Raw genomic sequence first — 27,084 nt, 5'->3', positions numbered from 1 at the left:
TTTTAATGCCTTCATCAACCTACTACTTTACTGAATATAAGACTGGAGTGTTGACTCAGGACATTGGTCAATATGTTGGACTATTAAGCATTATTATCACTATATTTGAAACCAGGTATAAAATGTCAATTATAATTATATGAATATTAAGTCATTTAAAATACAATGCCATTCTGTACAGGTCTGCTCACCATCTTCCACAGTAGCCTGAGAAGCTTTATCAACATTCCGTGTGGCAGCCCTCTGAAACTCTCTCCTCATCTGTGGACCCTTTCAAAAGCTCTGTACAACGCACCTGTACACAAAGACTTTCACCACTAGTTTCATTTGCTATTATTTTCTGACCTTGACATTGAAGATTAAAAAAGACACTTTCTTGACTAGCGTTGGTTATGCGAGAGTGCAGAATAATACAGTATTAAAATTCAACAGCTTCAAAATAAGATTGCTTAGCTCAGTTTTATTTTAACAAACAAACAACAATGAACACCTACATTTAAGTTATATATTAAAGATGGCCTGTTTATATACAAGTCAAATAGTGAACACAGGAGAAAGCTGAAGATGAGGACAAGTTTTTACAGCCACAGTGAGAGGTGTCTACATCTGGTGACATCAATGGTGGGTTCTGGAAACAATTAAATCATAACAGATGTTTCTTAGGAAAGATGATTCAATCAAGAAATTGGAGCAGACTTGGATCGAAAGCCTGGCGGCTCCTCTTTCTCTTTTGTGGTTTTCACCGCCACAACCAACCACCACAGTTTCAGCTGGTTGTCTCCAGACGTCTTCCTCCATGAGACCAAAGTTAAAGAGAATTTAGACATCGTGCTATGATTCTACCGCAGGGAGAAAAAGGGTGCAGGTGGTCTCACAGCCTGGTCCAATGTGACCATTTGTTTATTCCTCTACACAAACATCACCCATCTCTTGCTCAACACGCAGTAAGTGCACTACAGAGCTCAGCTCTATTTCAAAGCCGCTTGGAAAGAACTGAATTCATTGCAACAAAGTGCTACGACTACGTCATCCAGTTTCTGAGTAGGTCACTGGCAAGCCAGCTTTCACTGTGCCTCACTAAGAAAAACAAAAACACAAAAATAACTGAATGAAATGCTCTCAGAACAGGAGCAATAATACTGTATGGAGGAAAAGAATAAGACAAAGCTTCAAATAAACCAATGTGAGAAAGTCGACAAAAATGACTAAAACCATCTACCTCTATTTCTTCTTTTTAACACTTCTTTCTCAACCCCCCCAATCCCATATAAATTTGCCATTCCAAAATGTCCCAAGAAGTGTCCACTGTGGGACACTGCCAAAAGTGACACTGCTGTTAATTAAGGTCACTTCGTGTGCAGGTGCGGTGGATCACGGGTGGCTTTCGGGGGGAGAGAACGGAGGACAGGAATGACTCTTGATACTGTCGTGTTTGCTGAGAGCCTCGTCAAAGTCCAGCTGCCGGCCGTTGACAGAGACGTCCATGCAGCCGTGGTAAAACGCTGTCACAGGGGTGGCAGGTAACGGGACTTCGTCTTAGGAGAGAGAGAATGTGACAGTCAGTGAGAATGACATCAATGAGTGATGGAGGGAAACACAGCCCCCAGCATGTGTACATTTCACAACTGGGTTTTAATCCTGTCATCAGGATCGAGAACAACCTCGTCTTGAGATGTATTTAGACATGTCACACTGGTTTAGCTGGACTAACAATTACATTTACTGGGAATTTAACTTGGCCTTCCTTGAATGTGAAATCTTATAACCTACTTGGCAGAGGTATAAAAGTAACCTCAAATGTTCCAGCCCCCACCAGGACAGGGTTAGGGTTGGACATTACTGAATTCATTTGTTTATTCATACATTCCAACAACACATCTATGAGTGTTGATCATTCAGAGGATAAATCAACTTACGACAAAATCTTGGCAATGTGAGTCTGTTGGTGGCTTCATCACATTGGTCCAGATTATTAAACAGATTTTTGGAAACATATGTACAGATGACCATGTCATTCAATTTTAATTCAGTGCCATCATGTACTCAAAACATTTTAACATTTAATATTTTGTTTTTTTAACCGTTATTGGAAATCTCTGAGACAGTTCCCACACGTTGGCCACATTGGACTTTTTATGGTGACTATACAGCTGATGCATATTGTAAAGTTATCTTTACAACATCACTTTCCTAGTTTGTAACTTGTAGTTGTTACTTTGACGAACCTGGTATCCCACCAATGTATGTACTGATGGGGTTCTGCATGGTGGTATTGAGGCGCTCCAGTGCCTCCTGCAGGGCATCAGATGCCATGTACGTAACCGTTGACAAATTGGCTGAGATTTGGATTCCTGTGGGAGTCACACTCAGCTGCAGTGTCAGCCGCTCAGGGTAACACAACATCAGTGAGTCCAACTTTGCCACGGAGACATCGTCCAAGAAGACCTGCAAGTCCTGGAGAATGGAGGGTAATAACATTGCAACGTTTAACTTCATGTGTTTGAAGTCATGCAGTGATAGAAATTAGCATATTTCTATGAACTCACAGCCTCTCCTTTACCCTTAGTAACCACAGCGACTGATAAGGGCACAGCGTTATCTTGGACGAGAGCAAAGAGGACGCCTGTGCTGCTGGATGGACGTATGTTCAGCTTTATATCCATTTTCCAGCTGCCAGAATCACCTTGTTAAACACACCCATACACACGGAGAAACACAATTTATTTGCATTTATTTTGTCAGAATGGAAATTTTGAAAAACTATATAAAATCCCATGATTCTAACTTTACCTGATTAAAATATGTTTGGATTATCTCAAAATCACATGGTTGCAATTCTGAGGAAAGTCCATCTGAAGAGTTCTGTTAAAATGTGAAATGATATGGAATATATGAACCCTGTGTGTGGGCATTTTACCTGTGTGGGTCTGTGATTCCAAGAAAAGTGAAGGAAAATAACATTTCTTAAGGAAATTAAAATCTATTTAAAGTAAACTGCAAACATGAATGCACATCTTTTCTGTATTATTTATTCTGCAAAATACAAACAAAGTTTTTGTGTCGGCACATCTCTGCAAACATACACACTAATACCAATGTGTCTGTGAAAGGCTCCTATTGGCCAGTTTTTATCAGCAGACAGACAAAATCGGTCGGGCTCTAGTCTGTACTTCAACATTAAATAAGTCTTTGTTCAAAATTCACAAGGACAAACTGGGATCTTTCTGTTTGGATCGCTTTGCTTCTTTGTTCATCAGTTTTCCTCCCACTCCAAATCACATGCATGTTTGTTAACATTTCTCTTTGAATCAAAGCACCATGAACAAAACTTCCTTTGTTACGCTGCTTCTGCTCAAGTAGTTTTGATAAATCGCATGCAAAGATAAATGTTTTTCCATATGGATTAATAATGTTAAGTTACTCACTGTAGTCAATGTTGAAGTGTGCCAGTCCTGCCCCAGTGAAGAAAGAGCCTCGTTCCACATACACATAGCAATGTTTACTCTTCTTGTCCCGGATGACCTCCCTCACCCCAGATGCTCCTTGATTCATCATATTCCAACCCCTGATGCAACCGTCGAGTCGAGGGTTGATCTGACAGATGGACAGAAACACAGAGTACAGCAGTTTGGATTTCTGGACTTCAGCCCAGTATCTTAGTCAACACTTTATCCAGATTATTATTTTAACATCCACCATGTCTGCTGGGTGATTTACTACAGTGTTTGTAGCTCACAGGTTTGATGATGCTGTCGGTGCGGTTGGGCAGACCGGCGATGTAGACCTTGGTCTCCAGTTTGCCATTAACTGAAGTAAAGAGACTCTCTGGGCTGTTGATGCTCATCACAGCTTCCTTACTGATCTTCACACTGATGCTGCTTTCCAGTTCATCCACAGAGATCTGCATGTTACACATGATGCTCAACGCAGTTTAAAACGAGAACACGACTCCACTTGTTATCAATTCACTTTAGTGAACTAGTGAACTATAGCTCTTTCTTACCACATGCCACTGTCCATCATTTATGGCTTTTCCTCCGCTGGTGACCTTGAACGTGTGCTGGTTCTTGAACTGGACTTCAATGCGACCGTCCCTCAGTCCCAACATGAACCATGAGTCCTTCGAGGACTCAGCGTACAGAACAACTCCCTCTGGGTCGAATGTGCGGAAATCAAACTCTGCTGCAAACCTAACAACACCAGCAGACAGAAATATAATTTCACACACTATAAATGTAACTGTGCATGTGTGTGTGATTTAGACTTACTTTGTGTTCTCCGCCAGACGGAAATGCAGGTAGATGAACGGCAGGCCTGCGAACTGATCCCCCAAATAAAGCATCTCTGAGTGTTTGTGGTCGTACAGTTCCACACAAACCGGGATTCTCTCACAGTATCTGTTATTCTCAACCAAACGAAGGCCCAGACGACCATCACAGTAACACGCGTAGCTGCCCACTGTGTTTATACATGTGCCGTCACACAGGCCCAACTCACACTCGTCTACATCTGCAGCAGTGAAAAAAAGAAACATCAACATGCAGTAATCTTTGGCTCAAGTGTCTGTTGAAGCTGGTTGATGGAAGTAGTCTCAGACTCTTGGTCGTAAAACAAGAGCAAGAAGTCTCACCGTTGCAGGTTTTGGTAGCAAAGTCATATTTAAATCCCTGCGGACACTGGCAGTCATACATCCCGGGCGTGTTGACACATTTAGCCGGTTTTCCACAGATACTGGGAAACATTAGGCATTCGTTGACATCTGGAAAATAATGACAGCGGACAATTTGTCTTGTGAGAATTTGTATTATGATAGATCTGAGTGGTGATTTAGAAAACAAAATCATCAAGCTGCATTTTGACGTTCTTCTTTTCATGCAGGGTTTAGACGCCTGCATATTGTGGGAAAAGTTACATGAGTAACAGACTCTGCACTACTCATGATGAAGTGCAGAGACTGTTTTGAAAATGCTTCCTTGGTGGTGGGCTCAAGGAAGGAGTCAGCTGCTGAAAGAAATGGGATACAGCACAGTGGAAATGTTTTAGCTTCTTCAGATGATTCTTATGCATCAGGCAATATCATCAGGGAAATATCTGCTCGGTCCCTGAGTCATGGACAGAGTCATAAAGAACTACTTTCAGTGAGGAAAAAACAAGGAGTTCTGCAATACATGGCCTCACAGAGCCCAGATCATGGAGTCATTCTGGGATGACATGAAGAAACAATGAGGCAATATGGTTTCTGCTGCTTCTGACTTCATCTTCTGGTTTTCTGCTGTGTGATTGTCCCTATTCTCCAATTATCACCACTGCCAAATCCCTGCTCTTACTTTTCACCGTTTCAGTTTGACCTGTTGTTTTTAGCATTTTCTGTAACTGAGTAACCAACTACAAATAGACAACCTTCTTCCTGTTTACCCATGCTCTGTGTACGTCTATAGTCATGTGATATGGCTTTTCAGGTGCATATAAGTGGACAGAGATTATTTGCAATAAAACTGAAATGTTTATCGTCTTAAAATGACTTTTTAAAACTAAAACGTAATGTAGTGGATGTAGCATATGTGTCCTGCTGTCTCGGCTGTTTTTTCAGTTCAGCAAACCTCGCCAATACACCTAAACACCCAGTTCCAATAACAAGACCTGGCATTTTATAAGGACTGATATATCTGTCAGATTGTTGTCCACCTTTCAGTTGAAACACTTCGGCCCACCACTCTGCCATTGTTTTGGAAAAGTCTTGCATCTTCACATACAGTACCTGATTTTGCAATAACCTGCCACGCTCAGCCAGCCATCTCTGCGTTGTGAGCCTAGATATATCACTTTATCAGAACCCAGGACATTCTCTGTATTGATTCATTCATTCTGGTTAAGAGATCCCGTGTTGACGACTATTAGTTTGATTTTTATGTGCACAACCCTCTTGGTCTCGTATATCTCTCAAATCCTATCAGAAAAATAGGAGAAAGTAGATCTACCAAATTGACTCAGTCTATGTTTGTCAAGACTTTGAACTCCATGAGCATTTAACCGACTCGAAGATAAACACTGACCCAACAGAGGACAGATAGAGTGGGTTGTAAAAACTCAGTGATATGAGACTGGTAAAAAAGGGCCATCTTTTCAGTCATTAAAAGTTTTTCACATTCAGTCACAAAAGAGGTCAAATCTGGTCAGCTTTAAAAAATAACAAAATACTCTTGGCCCTGGGGACAACAGCTGGGAGAGCAGTTTTGTTATGAAGGTTCCAACGTTCATATGAATAAATAAAAAAAAGAATGTATTAAAAAGAATAATACAGTGTAAACGAACATATGTTTTCTCAGCTGCTTAGTAGGACTATATGTTCTTCTTCCATATGGACAGTCACACAGCTGGATGTCTTTAGACATGTGACACAAGCCACTAATACACACAAAGAACAAACATAAGACAGTAACTTTCTGTGGTTGAATTTAGAGCTCTTCCAGTTTCTTTATCTTCCCGATATTGATACATGGACTTTGCGTATCGGCTGCTACCAAGTAAATATCCGATACCAATGCATTTATAGCAATAACCACTTCTATAAAGTACAGCTTTAAGTTACTATGTTGCTGTTTTACTTGTGAGACTTTTATCTTGAAAAAATCCCAAATTACTGACATTTCAGCTAGTTCTGGCTAATGCTACACTACTGGAAATCACTTCTTGTTCTCCACTTTAAAAACAGGACTCACCAGTGGCAACAAAGAACAACAGTAATGAAGAAGAAGTGATTTCCGGGAGAAGAATACAGCAGTTTTGGCATTTCCGATGCCGCTATCTGTATCAGAATCTATATCTCTAATTAAACTTTAACATGAACACAATGAAGTCTTACCCAGACAATTGATTTTGTCATTGCTGAGGTAGCCATCTTCACACATGCATTGGAAACTGCCAGGGACGTTGTAACATTTTTGATTACATCCCGCTGGAAATTCAGGATCTGAACACTCGTCGATGTCTGTCAGTACATCAAAAAGAAAAATGTTTGCATTTCAAACACCGAAATATATTAGTCTAATTTTAAGTACAACATATTACAGCAGGATGTTTATGCTTAACTAAAACATGCAAAATCCCAAATTTTGTATCAGGACTCACCATCCTCACAGTGCAGCCCCTTCCACCCGGGCTTACACACACATGTGAAGGTGGCCAGGCCATCCACACAGCCCTCTGAACCCTCAATGTAGCATGGAAATGGTGTGCACTGGTTACTGATCTCTGCAAAAAACAGTTAAAGTCACTCACACGCAAGGTTGTCATTGCAAATATTTCACTTCTGAAACAGAGAGTAATTTATAATCCTCGGGAAAGCTTCTCACCTTTCACACAGGTGCGGAGGTCAGATGGGATGGCAGAGTCCGAATTCTGGTTGATGATGCCAACACGGTGTGAACCAAGACACACTGCAACAGAGAGTGGTGTTCATCGAGACAGGCTAGTAAAGGCAAAACTTAATTTTATCGCAACATCTTGTAATATACAGAAAACCAAGAAAACCTACCAACATATTTGGGATAGAAGTAGTCCTGCAAAAAACAAATAGAGATTTGAAAAATAGTCACTTTTAACAAAAAGACAAACAAATGAGAGAGAAGGAGACGAGAGCAGCTCTTCTCTGAAGCAGTGAACCAGTCCAAATTAAAGCTTCAGCAAAACCTCTGGCTGCATCAGCATTTCAAGTTTACTGTTCCTAAATTTCACTGTTTATAGCTGATATGATTAATCGAATGAAAAAAGCCAAATTGTTATTCAATTCAAAATGTGTGTCAGACAAAAAAATAAAGAATTTGAGAAGGCCAGCTTGAGCTGTGGGAAAGTACAATCTACATTTTGTGTTATTTTTGGACAAGTTACTAACAATTTATAGATTCATCGAGAAGACGATTTACTTGAGACTCTAGTCTGATCTCTTACTTGTACTTTCTTTCACTCCCGCAGCTTAATTCATTTCTGAGATATCCGATCTTCTCTATCTTTCTCATTCGCATCCCATAAATTTGGTCACTGCTTTTTGAACTGCTTATAAACTCAGGAATGTAATGAACGATGAGAATATATAGTGTTTTCCTGTTATTTTCTTATTCTTGTTATGTATATGTGTTGAAGCTCAATAACATGTATTCTATCATTTGATCAAGGCTCTGGTTACCGTCTCCGGCTGGTTCTCAAAGATCTCCCTGGCCTCCTCCTTGTTGCACAGCTCCTCGATGCACTCTCTCTCCAGGTTGCCCTTCTTGTGCTCCTCAAACAGAGAGTTGGCTCTCCGGTGCCTCCTCAGGAACTGGGAGGCTGAGGTCTGGCTCAGGACTGGGAAATTCAATAGACACACAAACATCCTCACTTAAACATAATGTGTGAAGAATCCTTCTATTGTCAGCATTCTGTGCATTAGGGCTGGTAAATGTTTTGCTGTTTATTAGCTGTTGGTCATTATCTGTTCATAAAGAAGAGTTTAAAACCACAACCTTCACTCAGGAGCAAAAATCAATCTTTAAACATAAAAGCAGCAGTGGTACAATTATTCCTTTTGAGATGCAGTGGCACAGAGGTAGAAGGCTGCATAAATACCAATATTAATGTAAACCACAAGTACCTCAAATGTGTACTGAGGTACAGTGAGTAAATGCACTTAGTTACTCTCCACAACTGCTTAAGTGAAATAATGTGATAATTATCGTGATAATATCTATCTATCTATCTATTTATCTATCTATCCATCCGTCTATCTATCTATCAGTCTGTCTGTCTATCTATCTATCTATCTCTCTCTCAATCAGTCTGTCTATCAGTCCGTTTATCTATCTATCTATCTATCTATCTATCTATCTATCTATCTATCTATCCATCCATCCATCCATCCATCTATCCATCTATCTGTCCATCCGTCCGTTTATCTATCTTATTTTCCATCCATCAATCCATCCATCTGCTTTTCTATCTATGTATCAATCCATCCCTCCGTCTACTCATCTATTGCAATGTAAAGTCCAAGTACCTCAAACGTGTACTGGAGTACAGTGCCTGAGTAAATGCACTTAGTTACTGCTTATGTGATATTATCGATATTGACTGATATGAACATGGTGGACATATTGTCCAGCCTCAGTTTCTCTCTATCTATTGTAGTGTAAAGTAAGATATGAACATGTTAGACATATTATCCAGCCTCACTAACACTCTGACAGATTACTCTACTCTCACATGTGTGATTCATACATTAAACCAACACATGGTGCAGCAGGAATGTCAGCCCTGTGTTTCCTGCTGACAGATTCGAGCTGATGTGGCTGAAGTGGACCAAACCTAATTACACTCCTATGAAACGGCCTGACAGAAAAAAACCAAACACAAAATAACAAGGTCATTGCGAAACCGTTACTTCCCAGAAATGACCCGAGGCTGTTGTCACGAGCGGCTCGTGTTGTCCAGAAGTCTGCGAGAAGAAGTCACGACACTTTCTCTGGTGTTTGTCCAAAGTTGAACACTCTGTGGTTCTGAGGAAAAGCTGCGGGTTTCTAACCGGGACACTGAGCCCTGTTACCGTGAACACCGAGAAATGTCCGAAGCACTTACATCGATGGGCATCGACGAGCGTCACGAGAAACACGAGACAAGCCAAGGCTTCCCCGAGAGGACGTTTCTGTCTCCTCCACATAGTCGAGCCGTTCTTCATGAGAGGCCTCGTCTGGCTCTGAGCTGCTGAGACTACACAGAGAGAGAGGGGGAGAGAGGGGAGAGGGGGAGGGAGGGGAGAGAGGGAGGGAGGGAGTGAGAGGGGGGGGAGAGAACAACAAAACTTTATTCTTCCCGAAAGTGTTTTCATGGAGAGTGGAGGGGAGCAGATATGGGGGGGGGGGTTGTTTACTAAAATCTATCTATCTATCTATGTCTGTCTGTCTGTCTATCTATCTATCTATCTATCTATCTATCTATCTATCTATCTATCTATCCATCTATCTATTTATCTATCTATCCATCTATCTATCTATCCGTCCATCCATCTGTCTGTCTATCTATCTATCTATCTATCTATCCATCTATCTATTTATCTATCTATCCATCCATCCATCTGTTTATCTATCTATCTATCTATCATGACTGAGACTTAATGCAGAACCAAACTTGATGCTGCCCGTGTGTTAACGTCCCTGAAGTCAGGTCACAATGGCCGACATGCAGCCTCATGATCTGCAGCCAACCCTCATGCCGTCAGGATAATGAGGTGTTGCTATGCGAGGAACAACAAAAGGGATGTTGCTGCTCTCAGGTCAGACATAATGTTAAAATTCTTTTGTGTTTCCCAGAAGTATCTTTATTTCAAATTGGAGTTAAATCAACTAGACCACACATGAAGACTCCAGTGCTGTCAGCTCATGGCCGGAGTGAGGAAAATGAGCCCCTGGGCACAGACGGACAATAGGTCCCCACCCCACCCCACAGAAAGCTACATAATACTGAGTCTTTTCTAATTCTGTTTAGGCGCATCAACAGTCTGAAAATGAGAGTAGTGTGATCAACAGGCGTAAAACAGCAACAGTGATGCATTCCCTTCTGGCCAATTCTGATATTATTCTATTAGTTAATATGTTAATTTACAATAATTAGTCCATATCTGGTGAGTGCCATTTATCTTTTTCCTAATTCATCCCTCCAGAGCAGCAAATGCTTAAAGAACAAATGAAAAAATTAAATTAAACTGGAAGGAGTAATACTTCAAAACAGTTCTGGGAAATTTGATTCAACACAACATCCATTCAGCTGACTCTCTGTAAACGATGGACAATAGTGAAAAACAATGCTCTTTTTTTTAAACTGCAAATGGCTTTTATAAAACTCATAACAATTATTAAATCTCTGTTCCATGTAGATATCAAATTAAATCACATCAGGAATGTGCACATTCATATATATCTTTTCCTGCCATATTATATTGTAACGTGTGCTGAGAAAAACACCTGAAGTCATTGATTCATTAAGGCAAAGAAAAAATACAAACAAATGACACGGACTCCAGGTTTGCATTAATATCGGTTTCATTTAGTTATTCAGGAAAAACAAACACATCACATTTTCACCATTCACTCAGCTGCTTTATGTACACAAATAACAGGCTTACTTTAATACTTTTAAAATATTTGTACAAAATACACTGTTCTCCCTTTATGATAATCACGTGTTTCTCCGAAGAGACATTTTGCTGCGAGAGGTCAGCAGATGTGCGCTGTTAATTTGTGGTGAGGGGGGGGGGGGTGGAGGGTTTGTTAATATTATTGCATGCTGAAACACAATTATTGCATAAGTCATTCCTGTATAGGCTGCGGGGGGGTGGGGGGGTGTATTACTGTAACTGCGATTACCCCCACCAATGATGTTTCTGGGAAAGTTTGAGCAAAAAAACCCAAATAATAATAAATATGATTTCCAGTTTGGGGATGAGAGACAGAAATGTTTTTGCTTCATGTTTCATCAGTGTTATTACTGTGTTACATGTTTTGGGAGAATAAATTGGCAAAGGTGTCTTAAAGGATCAGTGGTTCTATACAAGAAGAAAGAAGAGAAACTTTATATGAGGCCAGAGCAGAACAAAGCTTCCACAGTGCGACTATAGAGTCTTTAGTAAAAGTACAGGCAGTGATTTTTTTATATTTTAAGTGGGACGCTGCCTCTCCTGACCTGTAACACCGGGTTCATTCAATTGGCAATACAACCCATCTTGTCAGTCACACGCACATGCACGCACACACACACTCACACAAACACACTCACACACACACTCACATCTCAGTCAGTTAATTCAAGATTCCTGTATGACAAGACAAAGATAGAAAACAGAGTCGAACAATCTTTCCTCAACATCCACATATTCGACAAAGAAAAAAGATGTCATCTGAATAATCACTGTCCGTTTTGAAAACAGTTATAGGTTCTGAGATATATATAAAAAACATGTCTAAACAATGATATATTTTTTTGTTTGTTTTTTTCAAAAATAATTTTAGAAAAGTGAAGACTGGCACTGTTTGGGGGGGATCCTGTGACCACCTGAGCACCCGTCAGGCTACACAACCATTTTTGGAAAATACAAAAATTCAATTCAGTGGTTTGTGGTCACCTGGTCGCACACTGCAGAGGCCACCGTCCCTGTGTGGCTACGACTATACTTCACATGCACAGGTTTTGGCAAGAGAGTGAGTGCTGATGAACGTTGGAAGCCAAAAGAGAGCTGCGGTTGCCTTTGGAGGAGGGGGAGGCGTCGAAAAACACAACACGGCCGGATTAATGACAATAAACCCTGTACCTTCAACAAAATCCTGACCAGTGAGATTCACAGCGCGCAGTTTCTCAGAGGAATGCACATAAACAGGTTCCAAGCTACAGGGGGCGGCTTCTTCCAATAGTAAGACGGAGCTAAGTCACTAAAATAGAAAGAACATCATCAGGCAGCCAAATGGGCAACACAATCAGGAACACACAATCCAGTTCACAATCATAACTGGAGACTGTAAGTACATGAAAAAATTAGGAGTGAAGCTAAAAACCTGGCATCAGAGCGAATGAGCTGGACTAACAGATTCTGCTTCGTGATGCTTGAAAGGATCGTTTGGGTTTTTTTCCTCTAACACAGAGTTTAACCAACACGATCATCATGTCTGTATGCTGCTGATCTTATTTACTGGATGTTAGGGGCCATTAAAATGTTCTCCATGCATATCCACCAGTAAAGACGTATTTTTATGTTGTATGGAATATGAATATAAAGAGCCAATGGGTGCATATTATAAGCACTCTGTTATTTCACTTGAAATTGTGGTTACATGGTACATTTTACTAGATAAAGTTGTGCGTATGCACAAATTCACAGACTGTGGGAGTTACCAGGGGCCTTTTCAAAATGGGTTAATCTGCTCTGATATCAACACAAACTGGTTTTGAACTTGGATACGATCTACAAGTGAAGTTGCACCTTGACGTCCGCAGACGTATTAACACACAATCAGCATACAAAGACATAAAAAGACACCTGTGGGTTCGTCTGACTCAGTGTTGGCCGAAAAAAAACCTCTCCATAACCAAGCTATTTGTTTAGGCCAGGTGCTGGTTACACAGAGCACGACTGCCAGTGTAACCACAACAGAACAAGGCTTCAAACGTGAACTCTTCAACCTGTTAGCATGTTGATGACAAGGATTTCAAAAATGAGGGATAAAATTGCCTGTGGAGTGATTTTCTCCTGGCCAACGTCAGGCTGTTTTCAGGCCGTGCTTGGTCCTGATAATCCCTTCTTTTGTTCTCTCGACCTTCGCAGCCTTCCTGAGGAGGTTGGGGACAAAACATAACAAAAACAAACACCCCACAGAGGGTTAATGACACGGTCCTTTCCTTCTAGAGTTTGGTCTGTCAGACGTGAAATACAACGGAACATTTCAAACAACCTTTAAAACAACCAAATACAAATCAAACAGATAAAATAAGCTTTTTGAAAGTGTGCTGCGAGGCTTGTTCATCCACAGATTTGGAGACGATTAAAGTGCGTGTCGCTCACTGTCAAAATTGTCCAGTGAAAACGTTTGTTTGTTCTCTCGTCACATCAGCGAAAGGAGACTCAAACAGACGCGTGGTGTGATTATCTTCTTCAGACGCATCTACGCCTGTTCCTCTCTTTCTGTCCTGATCTGAGGTCTGTTTCTCCGGACCTGGAGTGATCCACCACGAGGTACTACAGAAAAAAAATGTCCATCCACACAGCTCGTTCAGTCTGGCAGTGGGTTTTAAACCTCTTAACTTGAACAAAGCGGTACATCTCGTGATGCTTGTCTCCAATCCAGCTCATCGTCTACTTCTGGAAACGTCATTAAAAAAAGAGAAATATCTAAAACTCAATGCTAGACCCACAGCAGTGTAAAGATGGATTTTTTTGCAGAAGTGAAAAATATGCTGGTTCTGTGCATCATGGCAGCAACAGTATACAGGACCATGGCTAGATGGAGTAGGTGGAGCTCTCAGACTGCTGGTGGATGTAGCACTGAAAACTCTTGTCTCCAATCGGGTGCTCCCTGTGGAAGCGGAGAGAAAGATGGTGGTGGTTAGAGAATCGACTCATGGGACTGAACGGAGCATACATGTGAGAAAAGTCAAGTTTCCTGTTTGGAGAAAACAGCTGGAGGCCAAAAGCACCACCTGCAGGTCGCTCAGTGTAGATTTCAGTTCTCCACCAATGCATTAAATACAGTATAACATAACAGTAGTTGAGAAAACATTTTAAAAGCTTGAGTTAACAATAAACCACGTACTGGCTGCCGATCCTCGTCTTCTTGAACTTGTCCCGTTTGTACTTGGTGTGCTGCTCCTCCAAAGTCTGCACGGCTGAAACGATCAGCTTCAGGGTTTTGTAGGTCTCCTGCGGGTCGTCGATGACAAAGCTGGAGTACTCCTCCTGTTCGGGCCCGTCGTACACCGACTTACTGCCACAGGCCTCTGCAGGGGGGGGGGCACCAGAGGGCAGAGTCAGGGACAGTGTGCAAATGATCACAGGAGATAAACATGGCACACATGAAATCATGCACACCTTGCATCTTGATGAGTTTTGTCATGTATGTGCTGAACAGGGAGTAAATCCTCTCAGTTTCTCTGTCTCCGTCCACGTCCAGCTGAATGTTTGCAGGGAGGCCACTGAAAACGCAGACAAATGGAAAAATTAGAGAGAGACATGGCAAAGAGCGTGATGCTGGATCGATCCGGACAAGTTCACGAACCCGGTGCATGGCGTACATCCCGTGGCTGTGTCCGCTGACAGCTTGCAGCAGAGCCAGTGGCCGTTGAGGTAGGCTGAGGGATGGTAGGTGCTCAGGCGCTTGCGGTTGCACTGGCTGACTTTAGTCAGGATGTCGATCCAGTCGCGCGCCTCCACACAGTTGTTGGCCTGGATGTAGAGGGCTCGCTCTGGCTGAATGACCTGGAACATCTGGAGGAGGGAGAGTGGAAAGGAGAAGTAAGCGATGGACTCTAGATACATGTGGGAGAGATTTTGGACAAATACTAAAGGCTATAAAGTTTGTGAGGTCCTACATTTTTCATCTTGAAAGACTCCTCCTCCAGCCGCTCTACAGCCAGGATGTTTTCTATGGGAATGCTGCACAGAGCGCCTTCACCTGGAGGGAAGAGGAATCACATCAGACATGAGAAATGAAAAACAGAAGCTGTTTTCACACATTTTCTCAACAAAACTTCTGGAAAATTGGTGATGATGTAAAATGATGATGTTCGTTGCCATGTTGTCGGGATAAACGCACATTCAGCTCATCTTAACAGACAAGGAAACGACGATCCTGAGAGAGTTTGAATCATACCTTTCGTCTTGTGGTAGGTAAACTCGTGGTTCGTGAGGCGAAACCATCTCTTTTTGAAGTTCTTCATTCCAAACCTGTTTCTCCCCTGTGCTCTCTTTATCATAAATCTGTGGAGAAGTGGGTGAGAAACCCCCCCCAACTGTTAACCATGATATATTTTTATATTACACAAAATTACTTTACATAAGACAGTTGGTAACCAGCATTTTATTCTGGTCAAAGAAATCTTGTACACTCAGTGAGCTTTTATCATTCCAGTTGCATGCTGTCAGTTCAGTGGATTCATCTCTGCTGTATATGTAAAAAAACCTCAGTACAGCACTCATACATTTAAAAGTGTAAAAGGAGACAAGTCGGCAGATTGAAGGTACCAGAAGGGTTTTTACATATTTTAACTAATGACCTATAAATCGTATTTCAAGAGGTTTTGACAAATCATCCATACAACAATACAAGTGTTGGGGTGTTAATTGTTATAATGACCCTTTGAGTGTTTGTTTTTTTTTAGATGCAAAAATTGAGAAGTTCTTAATTGAAAGTTAATTATTTTTTTCCATTTTTCTATTTAAAATATGCCAAAAAGATTTGTTGTTGTGTTTCATCTTCTCTGATAAAAGGAACTGCTTCTTCCCTGAGTTTTATGTCATCGTAAGCTAAATATCTTTGGTTATTTCTTTACTGCGCGTTGGACAAAACTAGACTTTTGAAGAAATCACATTCGACTTTGGGAATCTCAGATCTGCATGTGCCATTTTTTTCTCACAACAATTAAATGATTGATCCTGAAATTAACCAGCAGATTCCCTGATAATGAAAATAAGATTTATTAAACTTTGAGCGATTATGTGAGATGTACACTATTCGTTGGTAAAACATGTAAAACCACTGACATGGTTCTTTAAAGGAGAGTAAACGCCAAGATGTCTTAGTTTTTAAGCTTGAGGGCCACATAATACATGGAACACAAAGTACCAGGGTTATAAACACTAACACTCTCCCGCAGGAAAACTCCTACTCATATTTCACTACTGAGCCAAAAGAAAAAACGTGCTGGCTTCACATCTGCCATCACGCCTGGTGGTGTGCTGGAGACTCTAACGCGTACGCCTGAGATATGGTCATGGTCTGCGCATGAGGAATTAAGGGTCAGGATGCGGGCAGATATGAAATCTTAGAAATGTTTGCACACTAACCGAACCGCTGCTGTCGCTGTCACACCAAGCATGTGTGGCGTGTTGAGGAGCGAGGGGGACAATCCGCACTAGACACTCCTCCTTAATAAGCAGGCCTAAAGGTTCACACTTTACTTTATACCATTAAAGACACTGTGAGTCTACAGCCGCAGTGTCGCGGTTCAAGTTGCTTTTCTACAGATATGAAGTAAAGTGCAGCAGCATCTACAGGCAGTGCGGGAAGTTGGTGGGGGAGAGAATGGCCGGCTCGGTTTGGAGGGGGTCATGGTGCACACACAGGAGGGGGGCGGGGTCACAAGGGCAAAGCCTTTATACAGAGAAGCTCTTACCTGCCCTTTGTGCCTTTTGACCCTTTCCCATCAACCCTCTTTATAGTGAGTTTTACACTCCTACGCCCGGTAGCAGAAACAAAAGAAAGGGTGGGGGGGTGTTTGTGAGCGAGGCACCGGCACAACTACCAACAACTGGAAACTCTCCAAAACTTTAACTTTCAACTGTCAAAATAAAATGAAATAAAATAAAAGCCCTTGTGTTTACAGGAAGGTTTCAGTTTACAGCTTCAGATGCATCGTCAGTGAAACTGTTACATATGGACATTACCTGCAATGTGATGTGTACCAACTGTGATGGTAAAGTTTGACATTTTGGATCTGAATAAGAGTTAGGTGTAAAGATTGATACCACTCTCTCTCTCTCTCGGCTGCTCAGTATAAAGCTGCAGCCCACAGCTGGTTGCATTATGACAGAACACAGAGGAAACATGCAGCCTGGCTTCATCTGAAGGTAAACGTAATCTGCCAGTCAGCACCAGTAAACCTCTCCGAATGTACAAAAACCCAAATGTAAACCAGAAACTAGTAACTTCCTTAAATTCCTTATGAGTCTGAAATAGTCTGAAGCTGAAGACATCCTTCCTATTCCCAGATTACAAACAGTATTTGAAGCGAAACGGAATAAAAACTGTGTATATCTCCTTTACAAGTGACACAAGCTGTAAAGGTCCGCCAATAAAATGACAAAGGTAATCAAACTGAAAAGTATAAAATAAAATAAAAACCTTTGGCGTTATTTTTACTCTACAGATATGAGTGGTATCAATCTTCTCATTTTACTCTCTGCCAGGAAGTAACAATTGACCAAAATGTTAAGTATTCGCTGTAAAAAATCTACTCAGCTGTTTTGTCTGAAAGAAACTCATTCATTGTGATTTCTAAAAAAAACAGTCATGTGAAATAAATTCTCTATTTGGTATGGGGTGCTGCTTGATTTGTGGTCTGTGTTTCCACTAGTATGTTTTTACTTGTATTAGTTTTACAGTAAGTTGGCTGCTCACCCCTCTTTGAGCATGATGGGTGTTTCAATACTCTTCTGATCCCATTTGCCAGAGGTGGAGATCAGGTCCAGGAACTGCAGAGGGAAGAGAAGGATTTTATTTATCATATTTACTGTTTTTTCACTCTCGCACAAAACTTTCTTTTGGTTCCTTATCCAAAATATCTAAATCTTTTAAAACCCTTTGATGGGCGTTAATCTAGATGCAACTGATACACAAGACAAAAAGAACAATTGAGCAAGATTTATTGAACACAACAAGGTAAGAAGCCAAACGCTCACATTCTTCACAGCGTCCGCATATTTCTGCTCGTTGAAGTACTCGTAAAACGCAGCCATGTAGGACTCTTTGAAGTTGGCCTTAACAGAGTGGAAACAAAGATCAGTGTAAATGTTAAGATAAAAAAAACAAAAAAACAATGAAGCCGAGTCTGATAACATAGATGAAAATAGGAAAAATCTTTTTGAGCAGTGAAACATACAGATTTAGACTTTGCGAGACTTCCCAGGGTCTGGATCGTCTTGGAGATTAGGGTCAGGGTTCGTGAGGTGGCGGGATCCTGGGTACAAAACAAAATCAAAGATAGATAAAGTACTATTAAATAAATATAAAGACAAAGAAAATGTTTCCTCAGTCAAGAATGACCTTTTAGTTTTCAAGCAACATGAATTAGAAAACTATGGAAACTTAAACATCCACCTGCTGAGGAACATCATGTGACATATGAAGCTACTGTTTCCAGGTCATTTTAAAATCCTTTTTTTCAGAGTAATGAGTGTATTTGTACATATTCAAGCGGAAGATACTTTATTCCTTCCACACAGCAGGTCCACAATCACACACACAAAAACAATCATTAGAAAAGGTTCAACTATGGCCTCTGACTGGTAAGACAAAAAAAATGATATTGTAAAAAAGAGTACAAGTGTCTAAAACCCATTTCTGATAGCATTAACTCCAAGTATTCATAGATGACAACATGTGCAGAGCTGTTCATAATCTTATAACCTACATAGAGGACTTGCTTATTATATTTGCTATGAAATAGAATAGTGTGGATATGAGAGGACTGAAACAATCTTCTTAAATAAAGGTTTATACGCTGGTGAGCTTCTTTCTTTTCACAATTAAATCTATACTTTCTCTAAAACATAATATACTTGCAGATCTTGAAATTTTAACATGTATGACATGAGTGACATATTGGTGACACGTGTGTTTGCTTCTCCTTTTAAAATCAGACTCACTGGATGGTGCGGCAGTAGATGGAACAAGTTGGGGGAGAGGATGGCTGGAGCAAAGAAACGCAGGAAGATGAAACTGCTCACTGCTGTGTATCGTACGTCCTGGTCGACTGGAGAGCAGAAAAAAAACAACACAAAACAGAATTAGCTGTTTAAAATTACACTCAAAATATTACACATAGTCATTCTGGAAAAATGTACTGTCTGAATTAGCAAGTAAATTAGTTGCAATTAGTTTTATATTGTAGCTTTTACTGGGACCCCAAATAAAAATCAACTTTGTGAATATGGGTGATATAGAATAGGTTGGCTGTTCACATGTGAAATATTATATAATAAGTAATAAGTAATTCACTTTTAGAAAAGCCTAGGAAATCTAAAAAAAAATCTTTATCTGAATCTTTCTCAAGATTGGGCAGTTATTTTTAATATATGTATAAATATGTTATTTAAACGCATATAGGAACACCCATTTTATAACCAATGTTTTTTATTCCTTTATATGTGTAACAAGAGGATGATTCTTTGTCTTGTAATCAAAATTTGGTATGGGACAGGTTTTCTTTTTCTATAATATAGAAATAAAAGGTAAGTAACACATTTTTATAATATTTCTCTGCTTGCGCCTCCTGTGACTGCAGTGCTCTGTGGTGGCCAACAGGAGGCAGTGCAGTATAGGACAATGGGTGTACATCGAGGCACAAGAATAATAAGTGTGCAGGAGGCTTAAGTGGTTTCAGATTTGACACAAAGAGCTGAGAACAAAAAAAAACAACCTTTGATGCGATCCTGAGCAAACAGAAGAAAAAATGTCCTTGGGCATCTCGCACATCCTGTTCTTTATTGTCTGTTTCCTGTTGTTATTAGCTGCTTTCTTTCTTTCTTTCTTTCTTATTTCCATCTCTTGCATTTTGTTCAGGAGGTGGATTACCTTGGAAACGAGTGGCAGCGGACTCTCTCAGAGAGAAGAAGATATCGCACATGACGGTGGGACAGCGAACACCAGAGGTGGTGATGACGTTGAAGATGCGGTCGACGTACTGATGAAGGTTTTCCTGAGGAAAGAGAGCAGGGCGGAGGTGTCACACAACACGGCAATGATCAACCCAACACAAACACACACACACAACACAAACTCGCCCTCTTACCCTGTTTGTGTCCAGGTTCTCCGACTCTTTCAGCTTCACCGGGTCGATTTCACAGGGTTTGTGTTCTGTGCAGATCTGTGAAGATTTAGAAAAAGCCTTACACCTCCACTGGCAATTGATTTCCTAAAATGTCCTCAGACGTGCCACATGTGGGACGAGTTAAAATACAGTGGAAAAATACTGAGTACAGGAAAGGGCACAGGAGTGTTGCGGTGTCATACCTCATCTATGATGGGTTTAAGTGTGACCTGCAGATAGTGCATTCCTGCCAGCTTCATGGTCTCATCAATGCACTTAGAAGTCAGCGAGTTTCCCCGGAAAATGGTGTTTGGATCCCTGCAGAAAGGAGGCAGAGTGTGATTGAGAGCACAAACTAAATCTAACTCAATGAGACGACGAAGCTGAAGCTAAAGTAAATTAAGAAAACATGACGTCTGATGGTAATTTAATATCCAAAGTTAATAATATTAAAGAGGTAGAATATGTTTGATCAAAGTAGTTGAAGATGGCAACTCTAAAAAAAAAAGAAAAAAAAAAAGCTAATCATGGCCTGTTTTCAGACATGAAATCAGGTTGTGGCATTTTCCCGAAATGTTCCAGAAGGGCTGTATGTGAGGATGCAAATGTCCGGGTGAGCCAGTGTGACAATACAGCAGGAAACTTGTTTGGAAAATCCACAGCAAGTGAGTCGGTGTGTTGATGTTTTTAAAATGCAACGCATTTTCTGTTGTTGTGACTCGGACAATGTCCTGCTGCATTCTTTATATGTGAAAGAAAAACCCCGAACATATCCAGATCCAATTGTTCAGAAATTGTCCAGAATTCATGTCTGAAAACTCCTGTGGTGATACGCCTGCAACTGAATTAGCCGCCAAATGAAATCCCTGATATATAACATTAACTTGTATAAAATAATTCTACTCATATTGCTGCAAACAAAGATAAAAGCTGCACTCTGAGGTCAAACTGAATCATGTATTAGCTGTGGAGCTTGTTTCTGGTGTTATTCAAAGAGAAAAGATGTGACAAGACACTCACTGTGTGCGGTTGACTTCAGCGTGAGCGATGGCGCTGATGAAAGGCACGATCTTGCCATAATGAAGAAAGAGGCGGACGAGGGGAATGGCTGCTTCTTGCTTTTCTCGACACACCTCCCCCAGTGTGTGAGCGGTGGACGCTGACACAGGCTGAACAGAGAGGACGTGGTGTGAACAAGTAGAGATCAGACAGCGGCGTGTGAATGTGTGAGTGGAGCTGAGACACGTTTATACGCTCATACTGTACCTGGACATCAGCAGAGTACAGCAGCAGATCTCTGAGAGGAGTGTAATGTTCGGACGGGAAGACGTGGTCCTCGGTGTAAACGATGTTCAAACGCAGAGAGCCGAGCTCCTCCACCTTCACTGACTTCCCTCCGTTCTCCCTCGGCTGGAGAAAGTACCTGAAGAAGAAAAAGGACAAGGTTTTACTGATTGGTTGGATTTTCAGACTAAAATGGAGCTAAACATTAGTTTAAAGCTTCACTGAGCTATAGTTTTAGCAACAATAATAAAATGACTGATGTTGCCAGTTTCCCTCAGTTTTTTAGCATCTCTTGGGTAATTTTTTTTTTGATTCAGGGCTTCATGACTTTGTTATCTTGAGCCATAAATAACCAAATGTTGGTGAGTTGCTGCGTGTCTACTTTTTGTGTAAACAAGAAACGTTTTGGCTGTTTCCTTTCTTATTTGATTTATATATATAAATAATTTATTTTTATACATCTTTAACTCATATATGTGGCTAAAATATGTTTAGCCGCGTCATGTATTTGTCGTGTATCAGTGTATAAGTCTATGCTTGTCATATGAAATGTACAATATAAACTAACTTGACTTGAGTTCATTCGATATGTCACTGTTGTGTTAACAGCTGACACTGACTTTGTTTGTGAGGGACCAAAATTAACTTCAATATAGTAATGATTGAATGTACTCATTGACTCCCCACCGCTGGACAGAGCATGGTGATTTAATGTGTCAGTAACGTTTCTCTCACCACTCACCATGCATCGTGAACCCCGACCTGACCCAGGACTCGCAGAGGAACTCGCACGCCTCCCAGGAACTCATCCCCGAACTTCAGGTTGCTGGCGTTCCACAGATCCACCCTGAACAGACCACAGGGAAACAGCTCAAACCTGGGAGAAGCTTTAAATGACACAAAGTTCAAATTCCCGTAAGACCGCTCCTGGCTCACCTCAGCGCCAGTTTGTCAACGTCCTCTTCTTCGACATCAAACTGTCGCTTTGTGTAACTTAATGGTCGTGTCACCTAGAAATGGAGCACAAGCCGAGTAGAGGTCAGTATTTTGTGCTGGTACGCCACAGAGTCATATTCATCCTGAACAATGTGCTGTAATGACTAATCAATCTGCAGATGATTCATCTGCAACCATTTGTTTTTGTATTTCATATTTTTCACCATGTAAACAAGCAATCTGAATATGTCCCTCTAGAATTAGGATTCCATCCAACCATTATCTGTACAGCTTATCCTTAGCCAAACAATTGGCAGAATAACAATAGATAAAATAATAATTATAAATTTTGTGAATTGTTAATGTTCCTAATCCAGATTGGATATAAAAAAAGAGTATTGTATGCTCTGCAGACTGTAAACCCCCCTGAGGCAAATATGTGTGATATTGGGCTATATACAAATGAATGGACTTGACACAACATCCTTTTATGGTGTGGAAAACATGATTTTCTTAATTTCCGGATAGTTCGTTTTAAATTGGGCTGAAATGTGGCTTGACCGAAACAAAACTCTAGAAACTGCTCCAGATAAGAATGAGTTAGAGTTCATGTAGGTTTGGAGCAGGAACACATGACAGACGCATGAGTAACGGCCTGAGTTTGCATGTGGATGCTGAGCTCTGCGTGTGACACCCAGGGTGGGGGGGTGGGGTGGGTTGCATGGGGGCTGCAGGGCAGAAAGCACCACATTGGGAATAAATGAGACGATCTTGTCGAGCAGAAATCAATGGGCCAGATTGTTTGGTGGTTTGTCCGAATCAATCATACTCTTGTCCCGCTGAGTTCTGGAGGCCAGAGGGAGGAGCCAAACAAAAATGTCCGAGCAGTGTTGCTGGGGAGCGAGGGTTAACTGGGCCAGTGATAGACTCAGGGATGTTGTGTAATCAGACAATATATACATGTGTATTTAAATCATCACATTTGCATTTATTTATTCAAAGTGACTTAGGGACAATATCAGTCTAAGAAAAACTATAATAAAACTGCAAAATGTAAAAGTTTTAAATTTTAAACTAAAATCCAGTTAGGTTAGGTTCAAATACCTCCACCATATGTTCTGATTGTAGTGAACAAGGGAATTTTAATTTGTTGGATTTCACATAAAAAGTATATTGAGGGTGCCGGATGTTTGGATCGATAAAAGACAACCTCACTGCACATGTGATGAGACTGAGAAGAAATCAGGCTCTTTACAAAACATTTTTTGTTCAAGTTTGTCACTTTGGATATTAAAGGCTCTGCTCAGGTTAAAGGTGGATGGAGCTGTGCCAAGTTATCAGATAAACAAACAAACAAATAAACATTCAAACTAATTCATTAATAATAGGACTGACAGAAAAGTGTCAATCAAGCTCACTTTGAACACACCACATGCTACTGAGAATTGGATTTGCCAAAATAAGTGGAAACGTCTGCTACTATTTCATATCTCAAATATTGCCAAAAATATGAAGACCTGATGTTCTATGTATTTGTGTTCTGGGACTCATGGGAACTGTTTGGATTTAAATCCACACCCACCCAACTCAACCATCTCTCCTGGATTCAGACTACCGGTGTTTCCCGTCCAGTGCCCGTGTTGTTTAAATATCAAATGCACTTATGACCATCACAGTGCCAATGGTTTGTCTTAATATGAGGTTTAGTCAAGACTACTCTTATCACATTGTTATCTTGAAGCAGCAATAAAAATATAAAAATAAAGAATTGTGGTCAATTAATAATTTGCAACTACATCTAATAACCACATGAGTCTACAGTTCAGTGTCCACGTACTTTTGGCCACGTAGTGTATTTATGGCATGAAAACACAACCTCACATAAAAGGATTTATTTTAAACCAAACAAGTAAACTGCAAAATACCTCAAAATAGAAAACCTCCTCATACTGTGGATTGTTGTTTTTCCTCTTCACCTTGGTCTTTTTGGCATCTGACCTGTGGAGGCATGAAGGTCAAATCACATGTTGGTGTAAAGTCAAACATGAGGCAACAAAGGTGTGGAGGTGACTGGTGAAGTCCACACCTTGAGGGTCCGAGTAAGGAAACAGCAGCGTAGGGATCACATTGGCCATTGACGATTGGAAGACCTTGGCACTCCAACACTCTGTAGAAAAAACATAGAGGTAAATAAAACCATTTAAATCCATACAGACGATTATTATACTAAGTTAGATAAGTCGTTGTTTCAGCCTGAATACTCAACATCATACTGTACTCACTGCTCCTCAGTTTGGAGCTTTTTGAGTTTTCTCAGTTGGAAGTAACAAAGAACATTTTCTCTCAATTACTGTCCTTGAGTTGAAATTTGAGAAATGGATGGAAGTAATTACATTTGAGCATTTGGCAAAAAATTTTTAAAATCCTTAAACATCCAGCAACTTCAGACCAAGCACAGATACAAGTCCAGAGAGGCAGAAGACATGAGGACATACAGAAAACCAAGTTGGGAAGGATTGATCCTAAACTGATAAAGACAATAACTTGGGCTTCTGATCACTGAATTCTGATTTAACATACACTTTTTCAAACCGTGTATCCATCTGTGATCTATAGTCTGTGTTTTGAGCTCCAGAACACAAACATAAAAAATTGTTGCATCCTTCCATTCATTCATCCCTTATCCTGATGACATCATGTTGTAAGGGGCTTAGCAAACCAAACAGGACAGGACAAATCATTTCCTGTGTGTCACGGTGATGCACTACTCGTCACTCCACATGACGTATTACACAGCAAATCACAGAGCTGCCCACACACACAAACACACACGCACACAAACTCACACTCACAGGTTCTAAGGAATAAGGAGTGGGCTGGGTTAAGCATCACTAATGCCAGAGTACTTCCTGTCCAATAAGCTTGTTTATATAACCCCTGCTTGGCCTACTATCCAGACCTCCCTGTCCCTCTCCCTCATCGCCGCTGTGAGCTCTGACGTGCCAGACAGTGGCGAGAGGCAGCCATGTTGCTTGCCTTAGTTGACATTACTCATATTAGGTTAAAATGCTTCGTTTCTGTGCCCACGCATCCTGTCAAAAACAATTTCCCGCAAATACGTAAAAAAAAGTACAGCACCCCCACCCCTAAAGAAACACCGCGTACAAAAAGTAGATGTGATCATGAGTCACTGACTGGTACACTTCCAAATTAGTGAGATGAAATATTAAGTTAAAAGCGAACAGGGAGTTGAGTATTTTCTAAAAGGAAAGCGTGTGTTTTGTCATGAGACGCCTCAGATGTTGTTCATGGTTTTACAAAACCGACTGCGTTAATACCACATTGTGAAAATACTCTATTACAAGTTAAGGAGATTACATTACATTGTAAATATTACACTTCTATGTCTTTTTACAAGATATGGGAAGAAGTGCTACAGAGTGTTTTTTGTGCCTCTAGAGGGCGCTGCATGATTTTTTAGTTGTCAGTGATGTCACTTGAATCCGTAACAGTGCAAGTTTGAAAATTAACAAAATCTGAAGATGTGGCTTTTAAAAATAAGCTATATATATTTATATACAACCCACAGACTGCATATAAAGATGGGTTGCACTTTTCTGCTTCCTCCAACTATCTAAACATGATGTTAAAATATGTTGGATAAGAACGCCGCCATCTTGCGTATTTGGAGCCAGAGTTTGCGCAGCAGGGACCAGTCTCAATCATGATGTTTCACAAAGTCTTTATAGCATCAAATAACTAATTAAAACCAAGACTGTGTGTAAAGATGGACGACATGACAACTCCCCAAAAGTGAAGCCAAATCATCGGGATCACCCCCTGGTGGCTGGCTACAGTAAAGGTCATAAATCCTGCATCCTCCATGTTAATGGACGGGACATGGACCAAACTAAAAAGTACACATTAAATAAATGTCTCCCCTTGAGACTGACATTTGACATGTGATTGATTTGGGCACAAATTTAACCTGGCGTTGTACCAATTGCAAATGACCTGAACCTTTACATGAAACAGTTGCTGACTAAGAACTTGCATTAAGCTTTACGTAAAGAGAAGTGTGTAGTTTCTTTCAGTCGATCAGTATCATGTGTGGAGCTGAGTGGACACAGTTTGTCACACACACACACACACAGGTCTTTTCATAGAGATGTGACTAAATGACCTCCTGCTCAACACTCTAAGCTCCTTACCCACAATGTGCTCTGTGAGCAGAGCCCGGCTTGCTCATCAGCAGACTTTACAAGTTACAGAAGAAGAGCTGCAGAGCAAACAAGCACACACATGTACACGCCAAATTAATCATTCATCCCCTGCAAACACAAATGCATGCGTGTCCATTCACATTTTACACACACACACAACAACACAGTCACACGCACTTAAGAGCAGATTTACAAATTCATGACTTCCACTTCTAGAATGTGTTAATTTACATAGTGATCTGCAGTTGGCAGTGAAGAAGGTAAAGAAGTGGAGTGTGTGCAGCAAAACATGGATGCATATTGTGCAATGTTGGAAGAGTAAGAA

General features: G+C 40.7%; 2 protein-coding genes across 3 annotated transcripts in view; both read right to left on the bottom strand.

The window, feature by feature from the left end:
• Positions 1-440: 440 nt before the first annotated feature.
• pros1 (protein S) lies at positions 441-10,167 on the bottom strand. Its single transcript, XM_020079601.2, has 14 exons — positions 9,607-10,167; positions 8,183-8,340; positions 7,535-7,559; positions 7,353-7,436; positions 7,129-7,251; positions 6,863-6,988; positions 4,631-4,759; positions 4,269-4,509; positions 4,004-4,190; positions 3,737-3,901; positions 3,426-3,594; positions 2,547-2,683; positions 2,226-2,454; positions 441-1,535 (listed from the first exon to the last, which is right to left on the bottom strand). Exons 1-14 carry the CDS (start codon positions 9,854-9,856, stop codon positions 1,372-1,374), a joined length of 2,187 nt encoding a protein of 728 aa, XP_019935160.2. The 5' UTR covers positions 9,857-10,167; the 3' UTR covers positions 441-1,371.
• An 880-nt stretch (positions 10,168-11,047) lies between these two features.
• Positions 11,048-27,084, bottom strand: part of rasa3 (RAS p21 protein activator 3) — a 32,315-nt gene continuing 16,278 nt past the window's right edge. Inside the window, exons 6-25 of one of the 2 annotated variants that reach the window (XM_069525346.1) lie at positions 24,623-24,703; positions 24,462-24,534; positions 22,537-22,610; positions 22,343-22,447; positions 21,583-21,739; positions 21,337-21,485; positions 20,520-20,634; positions 20,299-20,373; positions 20,082-20,205; positions 19,154-19,260; positions 18,388-18,465; positions 18,188-18,265; positions 17,907-17,980; positions 16,903-16,962; positions 15,381-15,487; positions 15,100-15,182; positions 14,787-14,995; positions 14,600-14,703; positions 14,325-14,508; positions 11,048-14,087 (exon numbers count right to left, since the gene is read on the bottom strand). In XM_069525346.1, the coding sequence (XP_069381447.1) occupies positions 14,012-14,087; positions 14,325-14,508; positions 14,600-14,703; positions 14,787-14,995; positions 15,100-15,182; positions 15,381-15,487; positions 16,903-16,962; positions 17,907-17,980; positions 18,188-18,265; positions 18,388-18,465; positions 19,154-19,260; positions 20,082-20,205; positions 20,299-20,373; positions 20,520-20,634; positions 21,337-21,485; positions 21,583-21,739; positions 22,343-22,447; positions 22,537-22,610; positions 24,462-24,534; positions 24,623-24,703 (2,113 nt within the window). In that variant the 3' untranslated portion in view covers positions 11,048-14,011. The remainder of the gene's footprint in view (positions 14,088-14,324; positions 14,509-14,599; positions 14,704-14,786; positions 14,996-15,099; positions 15,183-15,380; positions 15,488-16,902; positions 16,963-17,906; positions 17,981-18,187; positions 18,266-18,387; positions 18,466-19,153; positions 19,261-20,081; positions 20,206-20,298; positions 20,374-20,519; positions 20,635-21,336; positions 21,486-21,582; positions 21,740-22,342; positions 22,448-22,536; positions 22,611-24,461; positions 24,535-24,622; positions 24,704-27,084) is intronic. The other variant, XM_069525348.1, reaches the window with a different exon arrangement.

Source organism: Paralichthys olivaceus, chromosome 1 (genome assembly GCF_024713975.1).
Source record: "Paralichthys olivaceus isolate ysfri-2021 chromosome 1, ASM2471397v2, whole genome shotgun sequence".
NCBI lineage: Eukaryota > Metazoa > Chordata > Actinopteri > Pleuronectiformes > Paralichthyidae > Paralichthys > Paralichthys olivaceus.
Note: the sequence above shows the minus strand (reverse complement) of the source record. Positions and strands in the feature narration are given on the sequence as shown.

Bases quoted from the DNA above. Each gene is read 5' to 3' on its own strand.
- pros1 (XM_020079601.2), bottom strand. From the start codon at position 9,856: ATGAAAACACTTTCGGGAAGAATAAAGTTTTGTTGTTCTCTCCCCCCC. The intron at 4,510-4,630 runs GTGAGACTTCTT...TCACTGCTGCAG, and splicing joins TGCTACCAAAACCTGCAACG to ATGTAGACGAGTGTGAGTTG. The intron at 4,191-4,268 runs GTAAGTCTAAAT...TGGTGTTGTTAG, and splicing joins CGTCTGGCGGAGAACACAAA to GTTTGCAGCAGAGTTTGATT.